At 41.2% G+C, this 19842-nt stretch overlaps 1 protein-coding gene across 2 annotated transcripts; it reads right to left on the bottom strand.

Annotated features, from left to right (window-relative positions):
• Positions 1 to 321: 321 nt before the first annotated feature.
• Positions 322 to 14347, bottom strand: LOC127634933 (leucine-rich repeat-containing protein 4B-like). 2 transcript variants are annotated; one of them, XM_052114697.1, is made up of 5 exons: positions 13978 to 14347; positions 13772 to 13816; positions 7368 to 7489; positions 6951 to 7217; positions 322 to 6230 (listed from the first exon to the last, which is right to left on the bottom strand). In XM_052114697.1, exons 4-5 carry the CDS (start codon positions 7188 to 7190, stop codon positions 4302 to 4304), a joined length of 2169 nt encoding a protein of 722 aa, XP_051970657.1. In that variant the 5' UTR covers positions 7191 to 7217; positions 7368 to 7489; positions 13772 to 13816; positions 13978 to 14347; the 3' UTR covers positions 322 to 4301. The 2 variants fall into 2 exon arrangements, with proteins under 2 accessions (XP_051970657.1, XP_051970656.1); XM_052114696.1 differs by having other exon boundaries at positions 13772 to 13856.
• Positions 14348 to 19842: the final 5495 nt, after the last annotated feature.

Consider the following 19842-nt stretch of genomic DNA (forward strand, 5'->3'; position numbering starts at 1 on the left):
TGAGAAGTTATTTAAATTGTAAAGTACCTTTATATCACTATATTATTTGTAGTACTACCTTTAATTTAATACCATATTCATTTAAAACGTACTTTATTACAGTAATGAGAATCTAATGAGAAAAAAGATTTAAGCCTATTTTTAAGATTTATGCATTTTAATGTAATAATATGGCATAATATTGAGTTGTGTAATCATTTTTTAAAAGAAATAAAAAATCAAGTTAAATAAAACTTTTTTCAGACAGCTTAATTCAATTGGATGGAATTTTGTTTATGAAATTTAAATGCATAAATCTCAAAATAATAATTATTTTTTAATGTTGAGAAAAATAATCAAATAAAACTCAAGAGCAATAAGCAAAATTTGTTTGATTGTCACGACAATAATGTAAAAAATACTGTCCTGAAATAATCTTCATTATCTTTATGTGAATTATCACTGTATCCTAAAACATGATTTTTAGCCTCTCTTTTGATTTTGGAGTTAAATGTGACCAGGACATGCTTTTCGTGAGATTCACCCATAAAGAGGAAAGACAATGACGCAGAGTTTCCAAAAAGCTTCTTTCTGTTTCAGATTCTGTTCAGCTAATGGTAAGTCAAAAAATAGAGAATATTTACATCTTTAGATTATATACATGGCATTATATATATGACAGAAAGAGAGAGGGAGGGAGAGAGAGACCCCCACTAGATTAAGAGACTATAGTGATAACTGCTTCACAGCCCATAATATATTCTATCTGTTCTGATTTATAAACAGCTTCCTGCTCAAATTAAAATAATAAGCAGCACTAGTCTGGGCTTCAATGTCTTTGATTGAGTCAATGTCAAAGATTGAGAGGAATAAGCCAATGCAACAAGGGTCATGTGATTTCCCTGGCCGCAGAGAAGATGTATAGAGGAGAGGAACAACCGGCTGCTAACACAGTAGTTCACAAACGGGCGAACTTTAAATATCAGGTAAGAATTTGGGCAGGTTAATGGGATGGTACACCTAAAAATTTAAATTCTGTCGTTGTTTATTGTTGTTACAAACCCGTATGATTTTCTCTCTTCCATGAAACACTAAAAGAGATGTTAGGGACTGAGTCACCATTCGCTTTTATTGCATCTTTTTTTGCATACAATGAAAGCAAATGGTGACTGAGTCATTCTGTTGAACATCTTTTGTGTTCCATGGGAGAAAGAAAGTCATACGGGTTTGGAACAACATGAGGGAGAGTGCATTTCAGAAATATAGACCTACCAAAAGGCTAGTTTTGGATGCTGGTGTCCCCAACAGGCTTCTTAAGTAGAATGGAAATGTTGGTGTATGCCTTTTAAGGTGGTACAAAAGAGAGATACGGAAAGGTTTGTTGTCTATAACATCTATTTGTGACTCAAATTTGAGCAGTAGATGTGATTTAATCTCTGAGTTATGGAGCTTTTAGTCTGCATGTGCTAGCTTTGAGGCCATCTACACACCAGTGCACATAAAAGTTGACAAAAGTACGCTTTAGAAGCTAAAAATACATCAAAATGATGATTCAATGCACTTGTGGACATGTTCAAATAGAATGTCCCTCCACATAATACCAACTGACTCTTATTAGCAAGTAGCTAATTAACTAGCTAATTAGGAAGTAGCAAATCATAGTAAAAGTTGGTTGCATGGTTCATAAACAAATGGCTGAATATATCTATTTATTTTAAAAGGGTCCTAAACAGTAGAGAAATAAGGAAAAGGAGGAATTTTGGAAGAATTTGAGGAAGAATTGAGATTATAAAGCGTTAGCATAGCACTTGATGGAGATATATGGGCGTGCCCCTTGAAACATTTGGTCACTGCCTATGATAATCATTTGATAACACTGATTTTTTTAAACCATAAGGGATAAACAAACATGCTAGCCTCATACCGCAGATGTATTTGTGTATTCGTATTCGTAAAATTTCCTAATCCTTTTTTACACACCCATATGTGTGTTTCAGTTTTGCGTTACTGTAGATTTTCTGGTGTTGAGGACACAAAGCAAGGCAGCAGAACATGTTCCTCACATGAACTAACCTTTTACTTATGTTACGTTGACGTTATTATGATCTACTGCACCTATGTTGCACATCAGCAGATGAGGGTCAGGTGCAACAATAAGCTTTTAAGAGCTTTTCCCGGCAATGATGTTGTTGCTAAGCAACCACACTGGATATTCAAACACGATCAGCTCTCATACTGTAGGGAAAATATGGAAAGCAATAAAAGAAAAAGAAACAACAGTTCATCCTATAATTCCATTTTGAAGAACAGCGGGCAGACATTTGAGAGACTGATTTAAAGACATAATGTCCTCTGGTTACTGACGTATGAGTAGGACTGCAACCAAACGGTGTCCTCAATTAGCAAAGTTAACAAGGAAACAGAGACTTCTCCCCAATTGATCAAATTCAATCCAATTTCATTTATGAAAGTTCCCACCATTTTTAAAAGGATGAATCAATTTTAACAACATCATATAAAAAGATAGTGATGAATTGGAAATTAAAAACTGGGTAAAGTTTAATGCAGCAATTACAATGATACACGCATGTGTACTCTACTTCAGTTAATGGCACATTGCACATTGTTAATATACAACTTCAAAGCCATTCAAGGATGAAAAACTTGCTCAATATCACGTTTTACGTAGTCAGCAGTGACTTTTTGAAGTTATTGTATGGCTCCCGGGAAGGACTTGCCAGGTTGCAAATAATTTCCAAGAAAACATTCTTCGAAAACGAGGCTTACAAGTTCCCTCAATGGATGGCTAACATTACATTTTAAGTGGCCCAAGAAAGGTAATCCCAATTCCCTTTACCCTGATGCTGAAACACTGCCATGTCCCCGGACTATAAACTTTATACTTGAAAATCTTTACGTAGATTACATTTCATATTGCAAAATCTTTCATCAGAAAAAAATTGGACATTAGGTATTTCATTCTCACACTTTTAAAAATCTAAAATTGTCCCACAACTGCAAAATTCTGCCCAGATCAGCTACGACAAGCGAGTACTGCGCTGTGTATCCCAGCATTTTTGAAAGCTTTAATAGAGCTTAGGTCAACAGTAAAACAAAATTGATGTCAATGAATGTTGTAAAATGTAATAACTTACTCTAAAACAACTTTCCTTTTGGCTGATGTCACAAATCCCTCTTACTTTTTCAACCCCAGCCCATTTAGCCATTCCGGTTTGGAACGCCCACTTTTCATGACCCAATCAATTCCCATTGGATGAAATAAAATCCCATATCATTTTGTTCTCAGTTAATATCTTGTTTCACCATATAGCCGATAACGTTAGTTATTATGGTTGAGAACTTGTGAACATCATCTTTCGTTGACTTTTAGACAAGAAACATTTGGCGACACTCTACACATTAAAAATCACCCAATGCCAGCGAAATAGCCCTTACACAGTGCTGTTACTCTTTAACTCAGCACTGACAGGCAATAAAGACTGAGATATGACACTTACAATCTCTCCAAACATGAAGACACGCAGAGAGATTTGCTCTTGGGCGGCTTGTTGGGAGGTACATACTACGGCACCCTTGCTGCAAACAGTGTGACACAGCAGCCAAAAGATGTGTTGCACATAACTCTTATTGTTCACAAGAAAAGGCGTCTTCTCTCTTTCCTCTCTAGGTATTATGAAAGTGTATGTCACCCTGAAATTGGCATCTTTCAAAGTTCTGAATTCAATGAGCTTATGAACGAATCCTCACTTGTGCTAGATTCAGAATGTCGTCATGAAGCAAAGTGAACATGTGTTCTGGATCACAGCAATTTAAGTCTTTATTTCTGAGCTTATACTTAAACAAACCCACACACACACACAGGTACACTACCTACTGAGGTGAGTAAGATGAATAATGATGTCAACCTCTGGTAAGTGTAAATGTGTGTATGCTTTTATACAGGTCTGTTCGCTGCTGTACAATGGCGTGAGTGTGTACTCGGTGTCGCTGGGCTATGGAAAACCAACACATATGTAATTACACTACTTTAATATAGACTATATTTTAATACGCTGACACAACTCATAGGAACTGCAAAAAAGGACGCTGCTTTGGCACGTACTGTATGTACTCAGTAGCGCCATCATGTCCACCTCATCAGCAAAAACTCGTCTCTTTGATCATTTGAACAGAATATTCCATAGAATCTTTTGGAAAGGAGTTCCAATATATCAAAGGCTGTTGACTTCAGCATTTGACAATCACTCTGGTGTAAAATCCAGTCTACTTTCCTTTCTGAGTGTGCATGTGTTGGTAAATAATCAGATCTGGGTCTCCTGGACACTTTCCTTGGAGCCATTCGATAGCAACAGTGGCTCAGTCTGCATATTGGGAACATGACTAAGGCCTTTCAGGGTTCCATGGAAGGTCATCGCCATGGGGATGGGAATTGGCAGGGGAGGTGAGGTTGATCCAGGTTTGGAGTTGTCACCAGATGCGGTCACCAATTTCATGGTTGGAGCCTGATTCTGGGAGGAAGGGTTGGGTTTGTTGTTAAGCATCCCAGTTCCCATGTTTAACCCCAGAACATTGTTGTTGAAGTGATGCGCTTTATAGTAGTGGTTTAGGTGCTCTGTTTGCCCGACACTGGGCAGGATCATGATCTCTGGGTCATGGATCCTAGGACTCTGCCCCCCTCCACCTGTTCCGGCCCCCCTATGGATGGTACCTCCTCCTGTGATGCCACTTGCTCCACCAGATCCGATCTCATCTTCAACATTGATGATCTCGATGGCTCTGGCTGGACCGTGATGTTTGTGTAGCTGGTGCTGTTTACGAAGCTTGTAGAAGACAACCAACATCACGGCGGCCATGAAGGTGATGGCCACAAAGCAGCCAATGATGATCTTGGTCGTTTTCATTACATCCTCAAGACCTGACAGGTTAGCGACATCTGTAATGGAGACTGTGAACGGGTGGTCCGGTGCACGAGTAGTTCGTGGTGACAAGGAGGAGAGCATCGAGCCGGTAGGGCCTGCTGAGGCAGATGCGGCCGTTGGTCCTGGAACACTAATAAAGGTCTCATTGACAAACTGCCGTGCCGAATCGTGTACATCTTGCACCGTCTCTAAAGTTTCAACGGTAACAGTTGTGAAGTAGCTGTAGCCATTGCCTGGGTCAGGTGCTGAGACATTCAACACAGCTGTTGCCGTGGTGTTGCCGGCCGAGTTGGTCACCATACATGTGTATGGACCTGTGTCTTGCATGGTCACATTGGTAAAATTCAGGGTTCCATCATGCAGGACAGAGATTCTGACCTTGTATGCACCATGAGTCATCAAGGTTCCATTAGGGGTCAGCCAGTTAACAGAAGTCATAGATGTCCCTGTACGGCATTTCAGCTCAGCTGCCATTCCTTCTGTCACGTTGAGGTCAGTTGGTGGTTCCACAATCACAGGTGCATAGCAGGTGAAGTCTCGCTGATCAAGGTCTCCAATGTACCTGCCCTTAGTGCCAGGTGGGGCGTGGCAACGTGCACAACAAGTGGAATTATCAGGCACGGTTTCTTTGAGCCACCAGCTCAACCACAGAACATCGCAGTTGCAGACCCAAGGGTTGTGGTTCAGGTGGACACGTTCTAACTGCTGCAGTGGTGTGAACAGATCGTGGGGCAATGAGTGTAAAGTGTTATGAGATAGATTTAACTCCTCCAGGTTTTTGAGGTCATCAAAGGCATTGCGCTCGATGACGGAGATCCGAGAGTGCATGAGCCACAGTTTACGTAGAGACACGAGACCCTGGAACGATCCAGGCCGCACTATGCCCAGTTGGTTGCCCGATAGCTCCAGTTCCTCTAGTCGCACAAGGGGTGTCAATTTGGGTACGTCCTTCAGCCCACACATGCCCAGATTCAGGAAACGTAGGTTCACCAGACCTTCAAATGCGGCCTCCGAGATGAAGCCGAGTTTGCGCAACTCGCCAAGGTCTAGCCTCCGTAGTGACGGCACGCGGTGGAAGGCGTACGCTGGGAGTGTTTCTATGGGGTTGTTTCTCAGCCAGAGTTCACGTAGTTTGCTCAGGTACTCAAACGCCTGGGACGGAACCAGCGGTAGTCTGTTGTCAAACAGCTCCAGGGTGATAAGATTTGGAAGGCCATTAAATGCTCCCACCTCAATTTGACGAATTTGGTTCTTAGACAACTGCAAAATTTCCAGGTGACTGAGGTGCTTGAAGGTGTCTGATCTAATCACCTGTAGAAAAAGAATGTACCAGATTATAAAAATAGTACTTAAAAGTGCACTCAATAAGTTTTGTTAATGTTGTGCTGTCCGATCTTTGACTTGTACTGACACTTAGCAGCATCATGCAAAAGCAATAGTTTCCGGTTTCCAGTGCCATTGTAGAAACATGCTAGTTGCAGTCGGCCATGATTAATGTATTACATGAGCAAAAGTATTTGATTATAGAGGGGTTTACAAGATAATATTAGTAGATTTCGGCTGGTCATATGATCTCAACATGAGACGGGTTGTGTCGTTTTTTGCTATTTTGGATTGTGCCTGCATGAAAGTCTTTCAGTCTGTGATTGAGGATGATTGAATTGCAATGTGGCTAAATGTAAAGCTTGTTGTTTTAAAAGGTTTTACTAACAGAGCAAGTAAGCTGTCACAGCTTGTTTACAATTAAACCATTGAAAAACTTTTTGCAGCATTGAGTTGAATTTGTAACATCAAGTTTTACAGGGTTTGTTTTGAATCATGACTTCAGAGTATTTCTTCTGTAAATTTTGGAGAAAATGCACTTTTGTGTTCTTAAATACTCTGGGAATGTGAGCGTTACAGGTGTTTTTTATGTATTTCTTATATATACATTTGTTGTTTTATAATATAAAGATGTAGTTCTCATGTATAGTCCTTGAGGAAAGATGTTTACACAGGGCATCGATATGTTTTGGATATAGGGTAGATTACCTGTATGGAGTTCTCCTGCAGATTGAGGTATCTAGTATTAGACGAGATACTCGGTGGAACATCATTTATGCCTTTTCTTGTACAGATCACTCGACTGGCTTGATTGGAACAGCTACAGGGAGCAGGGCAGGCTGGACTGGCCTCGGCCAATCTAGGTCCAAGGAGGTGTGGCCACAACAACAGCTGGACCAACCAGACGAGGGGGGAGGGGCTGAAAAGGCCTGTTATAGCAGCCTGCATGGCAACTGAGTCATGTCCTGCCCCTTTCTTAAAAAAAAAGAGACAAATAGTAAGAACTAAAACTCCCTAAAACATCTTAAACATTAACTTGATAGAACATATTAGATATGTAATATGTGTCATATCTTTAACAATATCCACAAAGCAAGAAAGGAAGAAACTTTGTTTATGATTAACTTGTTATGGAATCAGGTTGTGGCATCAAAGTGCACTCCACACAGATGTTAACAGTGCTGGATGCTGCTACGGTAGTCTTCTGCTTTCCATCAGAAACATCTCAGTCAGCCTGGCCTTGCTTACTGAAAACAAAAACATTAAAAATACAGAAATGAGGGGGAATGTGTGAGAGAGGTCAAAAACTGCATATATGTACAGCCTATTGTATTTCATCTAGCTAAGGGTGTGATGTCATTACATCAGCAACTAAAAACTGTGACCTGCGCACTTGCTTTGGCCTCTGCTGTTTTAATGTATTTCAGTTCATTCTCACTTAAATTTCTTCTCCATTTACACATTGATCATTTAGACTATTCCATCTGTATATATTTATACAATAAGAAAATAATGCAAATAAGAAATGTGCAAATATACTGAGACAATTAAAAGGCTTTGACTTTATTTATGGCAAATCATTGGTTTATCTGGCCTTAACCAACACCAGAAACCAAATATAACATTTTATGAAGTGCATTGTACAGTCAAAATATGATATATATATATATATATATCTACAGTACTGTGCAAAAGTTTTAGGCACTTGGGAAAAATGTTGCATAGTGAGTATGTCTTCTACAATAATGCCATAAATTGTTTTCATTTATCAATTAATGTAATTCAAAGACCAGCAAACATAAAAAAGCTCAATCAATATTTGGTACGACCAGTTTTGCCTTTAAAACAGCCCCAATTCTCCTAGGGACACCTGGACACAGTTGTTCTTGATTGTTGGCAGATAGGATGTTCAAGCGTTTTGGAGAATTCACCACAGTTCGTCTATCTACTTCTATCAATTACTTCTGTCTCTTTATGTAATCCCAGAATGACTCTGTGCTCAGTGAGGGGGTTTATGGGGGCCATGACATCCGTTGCAGGGCTCCCTGTTCTTCTATTCTAATCATTTCTATTTGCAAAAGTAATGTTTGGGAGTCTAACATTTATATTTCCTATTGACACACTAAAGCTGAAGATATAAATAACCATCTAAACCAAATGTTTTTGTTAAGCATCTTCAGGGGTTCAAGCCCCAGCACCACCAAGATGCCACTGTTGGGCCCTTAGTAAGACACTTAACTCCAGGTTGCTCCGGGGGGATTGTCCCTGTAATAAGTGCACTGTAAGTCGCTTTGGATAAAAGCGTCTGCCAAATGCATAAATTTAAATGTATATGTAGCGGAACGGCCGGTCGAGGATAGATAGGGCGGCAGCACCAGCCGAGGGGGGAAGAATGCTGCTGATGTCGCCATGAAAAATACAATAAATGAGCAGACTACGCCACCCTGTAATCAACAGGGAAACACCAACCCAAATCGGAAAGGGCACACAGGTTCAAACAAGAGGGCGAGAGACGTGAATACCAAGGTACAAAATCTTTTATTTATCTTAACAGATTAATCATAATGGGCACTGCATGCTCATTTCATCCTTTAACAGTGTATTACAATTATGAGCAACGCAATCAACTACGTGGTGTGTAGTAGGCTTCACACACCCATAAAACATATACACTGACCACAAAGGGCTGAGGCTTACCAGGAGCAGGAAGGCTAGCCGGGGGCAGCAATTCCCCGATAAAGACACGTCACCCCCAAGTGTACACTCTCACTCACACACACACACACACACACACACACACACACAGGTGAGTCAGTGAAACACAGCACACCACAGGTGACAGGGGCACTACCACCATTTAGCGCGGGGAACAGCTAGCCCCCTGCACTGGGCCTTCAGCTCCTGAGAACACAGAAGGGAAAATGAACTAAATACACATAAAAAACAAAAAGACAAACTGATTTTCAACATACAACACATGTCAGGAAGGGCAGAGCTAATGACACCACCTCCAAACTCCAATGATGATCTCTGTGGCTCAGGACATACACAGAGGACGGAGAGAGAGGAAACAACACCTCTGGAGCCAGAGACAGAGCCTATAATGTAAACATACCAAAACAAAAATGTATAACAAAACAGAAAACAAAACAGCAGCGCAGTTCAGCCCCGCAGCCTCCACCCAGACAGACACCCTCTGGTGGGCAGAGCAGACAATCCACAAAAGAACAAACAACCACAAAAAAACAAACATGAAACCCACACGAGTTTTAACCACCATCGTATCCAGGGCGCTCACACACCAAAAGCGTTGAAGCTACAGCCATAATTACAGCCGCACACACACGGCTGTATGGAACGGCTGACTGAAGGAAGGCAGCAATTGGCCAGCGGAGCGCTAAACAAGCCTCGCACAAACAAACGCTAAATCACATACAATGAAACTAACATTAACACAAGGGACCAGAGCCAGGCAGTTAGCCTAACGTCGAACATAAATACAAACAATGACAACAACACATACCTATTGAGCGGAAACGCCCAATACCGGAAAAGGGGGAGGCCATTAGACCATGACGCCCATCTAGGCGCACATAGCTTCCCTAATTTACCCCACGAATGCACGCTGATAGGCTATAACCAAAACCACCAAATACTGAGGGGTGGGATACAATAAAACAGACAGATGTGCTGTTCTTATGCACACTGCATAATATAAATCACATTAAAATTAATATTATGCATAACAGGAAAAATTACAGTTATACACAAGTTACAACATTGGGGGGACTACTACAAGACATTAGTCTGTCTCACTACATATATATATTTTGTATAACTTTTCAGGCATTCGACTGATCACAAAATATAGTCAGGACATTAATAACATGAAAAATTACTTTTAGAATTTGACAAAATTTTCAGAACTTCTTAAACTACTTCAAAATCTTCCACGTGCAGCAGATCCTTGTTATTCTAGCTCTCAGTTTGACCAGATACTCCGGTGACCTTTCACCCCACACTTCCTGTAGCACTTGACCTTGGCACTTCTCACGCACCTTACAGTCTAGCTGATCCCACAAAATCTCAATGAGGTTTAGATCCGTAACACTCTTTTCCAATTATCTGTTGTCCAATGTCTGTGTATCTTTGCCCACTCGAACCTTTTCTTTTTGTGTTTCTGTTTCAAAAGTGTCTTTCTTTGCAGTTCTTCCCACAAGAGTCTTCTCTTTACTGTTGTACATGAAACTGGTGTTTAGCAGGTAGAATTCAATGAAGCTGTCAGCGGAGGACATGTGAGGCGTCTATTTCTCAAACTAGACTCTGATGTACTTATCCTCTTGTTTAGTTGCACATCTGGTCTTCCACATCTCTTTCTGTCCTTGTTAGAGACAGTTGTGCTTTGTCTTTGAAGACTGTAGTTACACCTTTAGATGAAATCTGCAGTTTTATGGCAATTTCAAGCATCGTTCCTCAATACAATGATTGACTGACGAGTTTCTAGAGAAAACTGTTTCTTTTTTGCCATTTTTGATCTAATATTGATCTTAACACATGCCAGTCTATTGCATACTGTGCAACTCAAAAACAAACACAAAGACAACGTTCAGCTTCATTTAATGAACCAAATATCTTTCAGCTGTGTTTGATATAATGGCAAGTGATTTTCTAGTATCAAATGATCAATTTATCATGATTACTCAAGGATAAGGTGTTGGAGTGATGCTGCTGTCTAGATTTGATCACAAATGACTTTTTTTCTAAATAGTGATGTTGTTGTTTTACATCAGTAATGTCCAGACTGTACTTGTGATCAGTTGAATGCCACTTTGGTGAATTAAAGTACCAATTTCCTTCAGAATCAGCAAAATCTTATTGTGTACATTTTTACAAACATTTTACATTTACATTTTACAAATGTGTGTGTGTGTGTGTGCATATATATATAAATATATATATATATATATATATATATATATATATATTTTTTTATATAATATTTTAAGCTTCATAGAATGTATGTTTTTAATGTTAATAAAAGTTATTATAAAGGATTACAGGGAAGAAAGTATCTGGGTAATTTTCTAAAATATCAGCAAAACAATTTAAACTTGGTTCAATGAGCCTGTGTGATCATGTTGGACATGTAACAGGTGGATGAATACATCCTCACATGTTTAACACACTTCTAAAGCCAAAGAAATGTGATGTATATAACATTGATAGAACAACATTATTTACGGCATTCAAAATAAATGCAAAGCAGTATGGCATTATTTTTATTCATTTATCCTTTACAAACAGTCGTCCATGGTGGGGGGGTGAAGGTGCTGTATGCACAATTTTCAGAATAAAGACTTGAAATGCGATAAAGGCCCAAAATTGTAACATTTTTGGATTTAAAGGTACATGTATTTTCAAAGTTCACAGTACAAGACAAACACTGTCTATATTGCGAGCAATTTTTCTGTTTCAGTCGTCTTTTCTTTCTTTCTTGAGCTGTCTCAAAGAAAAGACGAATATAATTTGAGTTTCTTTTCATCACTGATGTATCTGTAAACTGACGTGACTGTGTCAGCTGGCTAGCAAAAGAAAATGCACAAAATGATTTACTGTCCTCAAGTTTCCCCTCATTGTGTTTTTCCTCCCTGTAGAATCTGAACACAATCTTTTCATCAAGAATCCGAACGCTGCTCTTTTCCATTGACAACAGTTCATTTTGAGCACTATTTTTTTTTTTGAATGACATAAATGTGAGTAAATGAGTGAGTAAAAGTACATTTTCCATTTTTAGGTGAACTACTCCTTTAACTGGGGGCTCAAAACCTAAAAACTCAATTGAAGTCACAAGTCACAGGTCTTCCCCTGTTCTAGTTTTAACTTTGTGTTTTAGATCGTTTTCTAAGACAATATCAAGGGAATTTTCTGAGACGGTATTTTACCAGATAATTCATTCAATTCCTTTACATTACACACACAGTCACTCTTTGCCTTGAGCCTGATTCGCTGAAAATCATGAACTGTACGCCACATATTTTACATTCAAAACGGTGAATTTCTCCAAATGCTGAATCGTTGACACCACTGGAAATTACTGTTGGTCTAAACAACATTTCAATCTGAACCGCTGGAATAATCCATGAGGTTCCCGCTCAAATTTGTGTCCCGCCTTCATTGATTTGATGACATTGATGAGTGGTGTAGACTACTGAGCACACTCAAAATTGCACTTGTTTGTAAAATTGCACTATAACATTTGTGCATTAACATAATTGTCTTATAACCTATAGCAGGCCATTAAACTACGGTCTTTACTTTTTGTATAACCAATGGACTCTTAGAGGTTTTAGATGCTTCTCTTCTAATCTATTATATTGTAATATTTTTGTATTCATTGCTACAAAAAATATCAGAACTGAATAAAACTGCCTCAAACTGAAAATCGTGTCTCACATGTTGAATAGTGAATATTTATCTCTTTGATTTTAGTGCAGTATGGCTCATGTCATGGTGAAATAGGCTAAAATATAATAATAATAATGATCTTAACACCTATATAAGATGTTTAAGATCCATTTTTAATATACAATCACGAAAACTGATTCTGGATGAATAAACTAATCGATTAGTTTATATAGGATACATTTCTATATGTACACTTATATATCATAAAGTCCTAATATGTCTCTGTATCATCTCCAACACGCAGGCGCAACATTTCAGTAGGCCTACGCACACACATACACGTACGTGTGTGTGTGTGTGTTTGTGTGTGTGTGTGTGTGTCACAGGTGCGGTGGTGCAGCTTCACTGTAACCATGACAACGCTAAATTGATTTGCAGATGCTGGGTGTCGGAATCCGGTTGGGTGGCGGCGCTTTATTTGCGCTACGGCTCCGTTAAAACCCACCGACCAATAAATTCGAGCCGAATGCATAGATGAAAGAAAATCTATTCCAGAAGACATGAGATATTATATAGACTGTTTATTAACCTTTACAAAATGCAACATCTTAGACCCTATTTCCATCATCATAAGGACCGCAGTGTGACCGAAAACCCGAGCGTGTGCATTTGAATGCGTTAGTGACTGCGGCGTCTTCTAAACGGATCCCGCCGCACGCGCGTGAAATACACAAGTGAGGCCTCGACGCGCGCGCGCGCGCACACACACACACAGACACACGAAGACGCGCAACAAAATGGCACAGGAGCGAGTCTGTGTGTGTAATTCGCCGATAATGAGAAAGAAAAATGCAAATGATACAGCCAAGCCATAATTCACCAAGAGTAGCACCGATTCTCAACAAATAGGCCTAAATACAAATAAATGCATATCCAAAAACAACCGTCAGATTCATATATAGGCCTATATATATATATATATATATATATATATATATATATATATATATATATATATATATATATATATATATATTATCACATCGTTAAATAAACGGAATAAATAAATAAATAATAATAATAAAAAATGCTTGAAATGAATTCTGAATGAGAAAGCATCCTACCGTTTTCCCCTTATGCGTCCATGACATTCTCCGGATCCTCTTCTTCTAAAGATGCATGTTGAAGATCTTAACCATGTGGCAACCTCTATACAACCAAATCAATGCCAGTCAATCATACAACATGCAATTACATAGATAGACCTATACATTACGTTCATTCGTTGCCCATTCGACGAATGCGAGACAATACATCTGATAAATCGTACCTAATCCTTTTTTTCCTTGCCCCGATGGATCTTCATTCTAATTATCTTTTCCCTCCGCTCTTCGTTTTTTTCGTGCGTTCAATTGATTCCGTCTCTCGCGCGCGCGCGCGCGTTTGCGCCGCTCTCCCACAGATCCGGAGCGCGTCAATGGCGCGCGGAGACGGTGAATAACGATGAATCTATCCTTCACAGATACTATTACACGGAAAAAAGACACGATGCAAGCGCTGTAAACTGCCAAATTCGAATGCAATACTGTTATCCTGTTTTTAAGGTGTAAAAAAAATGTATCCACGCATTTTGCAGCTGGTATATATATATATGCAGGCAGCTCATATGCGTCTTGGCCGGATAGAAGGACGGATGCTGCACCCAGCGTAACAGCGCATCTTACGTAAAGTCCGTGTTGCTCCTGAATACAGCGGCCAGCTGAAGACTTGAAAAACACACCTGATGTAGCCAGTTAGCAATGATCTGCTTTTCTATACATCCATCGAACCACTTTCACTCATTTAATGTGCATACGCAATCCAGGACAACTGTCAGATCCTTCAGGCTATATAGCATTTAATAAAGTCCAGTTGCCAAGTGAAAATGTTTCTATTGTGCATTTGTCTTATTTCATAAAAGAATCTCATTATACATTATATTACCATAAATAACAATTTGAGTAAAAAGTTGAACTGAGAAATTAACATCGATTTCAGAATGTCTTAGTAGGCTATTTAGCATGCTAAAGTCAGATTTTTCCTTTAAATGACTACATAAATTTGTGCAAAACATGATGATTTTAAAATGTCCCAAAGAGCAACTTGTGTGCTTCAAAGGAAGAAAGGAAATCTATCCATCTGTGCAAGGTGTTAACATGGTCCAAGTCACAAATTTGCTTATTTGACTGACTAGAAATAGTGCAGAATCTCCATTTTTTTAATTGTATTTTATGGTGTAACTCTTCTTTAAATGTAAAAGTTTTTAAACCCCTAAAACACTGCTTTTCTCCAGGGTGAAGAGAAGTTTTAAATCCCAACTTTTTGATGGCAGGGAAACCCAGATATGTTGACCACTTTGTGCTATATTTTTGTCGTTCATGTATAAAGACAGATTAAAACACTTTTTTCATCTGAAATTTTCCACAACCCACTGGCACCACTTTGCAGTGTTGTGCAGAGATCTAAGTCGCTGCTGGCTCCAAAGGAGGAGATGGTGGGCGAGTTGTGACATATGACGGGAGCGCACGCCGCCTTGGCGATTTATGAAGCGTTATTTGCATATCCCGTCCCCGGACATACGGGTATAAAGGGAGGGAAATGCGTCTGTCCATTCAGGTTTTTGTCCTGAGGAGCCGAGAATGAGGTTCGGCCATAACAGTGGCTCGGTTCAGCGTCGTGGCCGGGAGGACACAACGTCTCGCTCCCTCCATCAGGGAACGTAAGTTACAATAGTAACTTTGACGTTCCCCTGTCTGTCACTCACTTCGATGTTGTGTCGAAGAAGCGACACTAGGTGTCCACGGCATGCGCTGAACCGTGTATGTGCGCGGCTGATGTTTCTCGCATAGAGTCAAAGTGGAAGGGGCCATCTCACCGCTATCACACGCATCTAACACGGGAAGGTGTTCTTTTCCAACTCCTATTCTTTCATGGGGAATAGCGGGAGGTATAGAGGGGCGAAATACGTCACATGGGTTTTCAGGCCACATGTGGGAATGGCGCGGTGGTAGATCCTACCTGCTGCGAGGGAGGAGTTGCTACAACACGGCAACCGGTGGGCAGCAGGGACTGCCCAAGGGAGCCAGCTGTGTGCCAGCACGTCTGTCCTGAGGGGAGCCTCCATTAGGGAGTATCAGAGCAGGCAGTGGGAGGTCTCCTGGGAAGCGAACAGGTCTATCTGTGCTTTGCTGAACCATTCCCAAATCAGCTGGACAGTCTGGGGGTGGAGCCTCCACTCTCTGCTGAGCGTATTTTGTCATGACAGCACGTCCGCTGTCGTGTTGAGGTTGCCCGGGATGTAAGTGGTGTGCAGCGATCTAAGTCGCTGCTGGCTCCAAAGGAGGAGATGGTGGGCGAGTTGTGACATATGACGGTAGCGCACGCCGCCTTGGCGATTTATGTACGCTACCGTCGCGGTGCTGTCTGAACGGATCAAGAAATGCTTGCCTTGAATTAGCAGGAGCAGCCTCCGTAGGGCAAGAAATACAGCCAGACACTCTAGGCAGTTGATGTGCCAACGCAGCGGGGAGCCAGGAGCCAGCAGCTGCGTACCCATTGCACACAGCGCCCCAACCCTGTTTGGAGGCATCTGTGGTGACCAAAACGAGTCGGGACACTTGCTTTAAAGGGACTCCTGTCCGCAGGAAACAGAGGTCTGTCCAGGGGTTGAACGGCAGGCGGGGGGTGATGAACACACGACGTGTGCCAAGGCGCCATGACTATCTGGGGACTCAAGTCTGGAGCCATTGCTGAAACGGTCTCATATGCATCAACCCCAGCGCCACCACTGCTGCGGAGGATGCCATATGCCCCAGGAGCCTCTGGAAATGTTTTAGAGGAACCACCATGCCTGGCTTGAATAAGGTGAGGCATTTCAGAACTGACTGCACACGCTCGTTGGGAGTCTAACTCCATGCCGAGAAAAGAGATGCTCTGAACCGGGCGAGCTTGCTCTTTTTCCAGTTGACCTTAAGCCCTAGGCGGCTGAGGTGCCTGTGCACCTGATCCCTGTGGGCACATAGTAACTCTCGGGAGTGGGCAAGGAGGAGACAGTCGTTGAGGTAGTTGAGTATGCGGATGCCCACTGCGACCTCTGCAACCTTCGTGAAGACGAGGGACATGCTGAAGGGGAGGACCTTGTACTGATACGTCTGGCTGTCGAACGCAAACCACAGAAAGGGTCAATGTCGAGGCAAGATAGAGATGTGGAAGTACACGTCATTCAGGTCTACAGCTGCAAACCAATCTTGATGCCGGACGCAAGTTAGAATGTGTCTTTGTGAGAGCATTTTGAATGGGAGTTTGTGCAGGGCCTTGTTGAAAACTCGCATGTCCAAGATTGGTCGTAAGCCGCCACCTTTCTTGGGTATTATGAAGTAAGGGCTGTAGAAACCCTTCTTTATCTCGGCTGGAGGGATAGGCTCTATTGCGTCTTTGAGTCGCGATCTTTGCATGCAGGGTGTTGGCATCTTCGCCGTGCACCGATGTAAAGTGGATGCCACCGAAAGGGGGCGGGGACCTGGCGAACTGAATCGTGTTGCCGAGTTGGATGGTCCTGGCCAACCAGCGCGAAGGGTTAGGAAGTGAAAGCCATGCGTTCAAGCTCCATGCGAGGGACACTAAGGGGACGATTGTTCTTGACGTACCTGGAGAGGCTTCGCAGCGGGGTGGAGCAGGCAATATGGCATCAGGAGGCAGAAGTGCATTACGAGGCTCTGGTGCTGAGAGAAGACTTGAAGCACTTACCTTGTTCCGTACACCCGGCAGGGGTCGGGTTAGTGACATAGGAGGAGATCCCATGTAGGCGTCCTCTGGACTCATCAGAACCGGCCGACCGGGGGGCAGCAGTCGTGGATCCAGAGGCGGGGGTTCCGCGTCCGGAATGCCGGGACTGTTGAGGTGTGGCACTGGGTTGCCGTAAGAATGGCATTTGCAGGCCAGGTGACCCAGAGAAAGAGGAAATTGCTCTTTTATTGAGAATGTGGGTACTGCAGCCCAAAGGGAGCGCAGCAAAGAAAACAAACTGAACTGAGGATTCTCCTCCCAACCCTCCACCGGGGGATGGAGTGGTCTGCTTACCAGCTCTGGAGCAAATGTCTTGTTCCCTGGGTCTGACGGAGCACTAGTGGCACTAGTGGTTTCTTCACTGCTGAGAACTGCTGGGTGAAGTCCTCGACAGTGTCGCCGAAGAGACCGAACTGGGAGACGGGGGCATTGAGGAAGCGTGCCTTGGGCCTTGGGCAAACGCATTTCCCTCCCTTTATACCCATATGTCCGGGGCGGGACATGCAAATTCTGTCTGCCAATTTCTCATTGGCCATTTCTCAAGTTCAGAGATGCGCGAGGCTCTCAAGAGAGACCCCTAGTGTCGCTTCTTTGACACAATGTCGAAGTGAGCGACAGACGGGTATGAATAGTTCTTTCTGTCCCCATGTCTATTAATTTGTCATAAATTATTTAACAATAATATATTTATGTTGATCTAAATGTAATTTCTTCAAAGTCATGATAATATTCTATTTATTTACAAATGTATTTCTAAATGTGTTATGTAACGATCTGTTAAGCATTGTAGAAGGTCTAAAAGAGTTTTATTTTACAAATAATCAATGGATGAATCTACATACTACCATATACGGCAATAGATGGCATGAAAAACTGAAATGAGTTAACAATTTTATAAAAAAACAAAACGGAAAGAAATACATAGTGATACAAGAGACATGAAACTAAGCATAGGATATTTGTTGCCAGGGACAACGGTCAAATCTATACAACTTAAAGGTCATTTAATATATATATATATATATATTACCATAGAATGCTTCATTAACCAATCAGAATCAAGTACTCCAGAGAATAATCGCTAATAATATTTAGGTCATTATTTATCTTTTAACATACTTAATACAATTAGTTAATAATTAACAGTAACTGATTATTAATTATGATATATGTCTCTAATATGTAAGTCACTTTGGATAAAAATGTCTGCAAAATGAATAAAGTAAAACTTTATAGTTTATATATGTATAATGTACAGACAGACAGATAGACAGATAGATAGACAGATGATATATATATATAGATAGACAGACAGACAGACAGGTATACAGGCAGACAGACAGATAGACAGACAGATAGACAGACAGATGATATATATAGATAGACAGACAGACAGACAGGTATACAGGCAGACAGACAGACAGACAGACAGATAGACAGACAGATGATATATATAGATAGACAGACAGACAGGCAGACAGAGAGATAGATTGATAGATATTTGTTTATTTTTTTATATATATATAACTCTATGTATTATGACTTAATGATAAGCCATCTGTCTCTCTCTCTCTCTCTCTCTCTCTCTCTGTCTCTCTCTCAACCCCCCCTACCATTAAGAATCCAGTCACACAGTGGTGCAGAGGATATTCTGTCTTCCCCTACCTCACTCCATTCTGTACAACACACACACACACACACACACACACACACACACACACACACACACACACACACACACACACACACACACACACACACACACACACTTATACACAAAAATATAAAACAAAAACCATATATTTCTCCCACATTCTCTCTCTGTTTTAAGCTGAAACTTGAGCAGTGTCATGATTTTCAATGTTTTAACCAGCTTTTGTCCTTTAGATTAACACCCTTACAATGACAATGTGTGCAGCTGTTTGTATTATTCACAGTTTAGTTTTGTGCGTTTCATGTGCATATAATGTGTATATAAGTATCTAGTATGTTTAGCTCACTTAAGGGGATGATGAGTTTTCGTGTATGTATGTGTGTGTGTGTGTGAAGGGGACTGTGTTTATGCGTTGTGAATGAGTTCTCTGTGTCTAGCTTGCTGAACTGCGATGTGCTTCTGCTACTAATATTGAACCATGGCCTGGTACCTATGGAGTTTAGGATGATTTAGATCATTTTAGTTTGATATCGAATATGAGTAACTGGTCCTGCTTGACCCGGTCTGAACGGGTTTTGAACCAGCATCTCCGGGAAGGGAGGTGGGCGCGCTAACGAGGAGGCTAAAGGCTACAGCCCCTAGCGTCAGTCGCTAGTGTACATCTTGAGGCCAAGGGAGTGCGGTTTACACATGATATTACTCATTACAGTCTGATTT

This window comes from Xyrauchen texanus, chromosome 42 (genome assembly GCF_025860055.1).
Source record: "Xyrauchen texanus isolate HMW12.3.18 chromosome 42, RBS_HiC_50CHRs, whole genome shotgun sequence".
NCBI lineage: Eukaryota > Metazoa > Chordata > Actinopteri > Cypriniformes > Catostomidae > Xyrauchen > Xyrauchen texanus.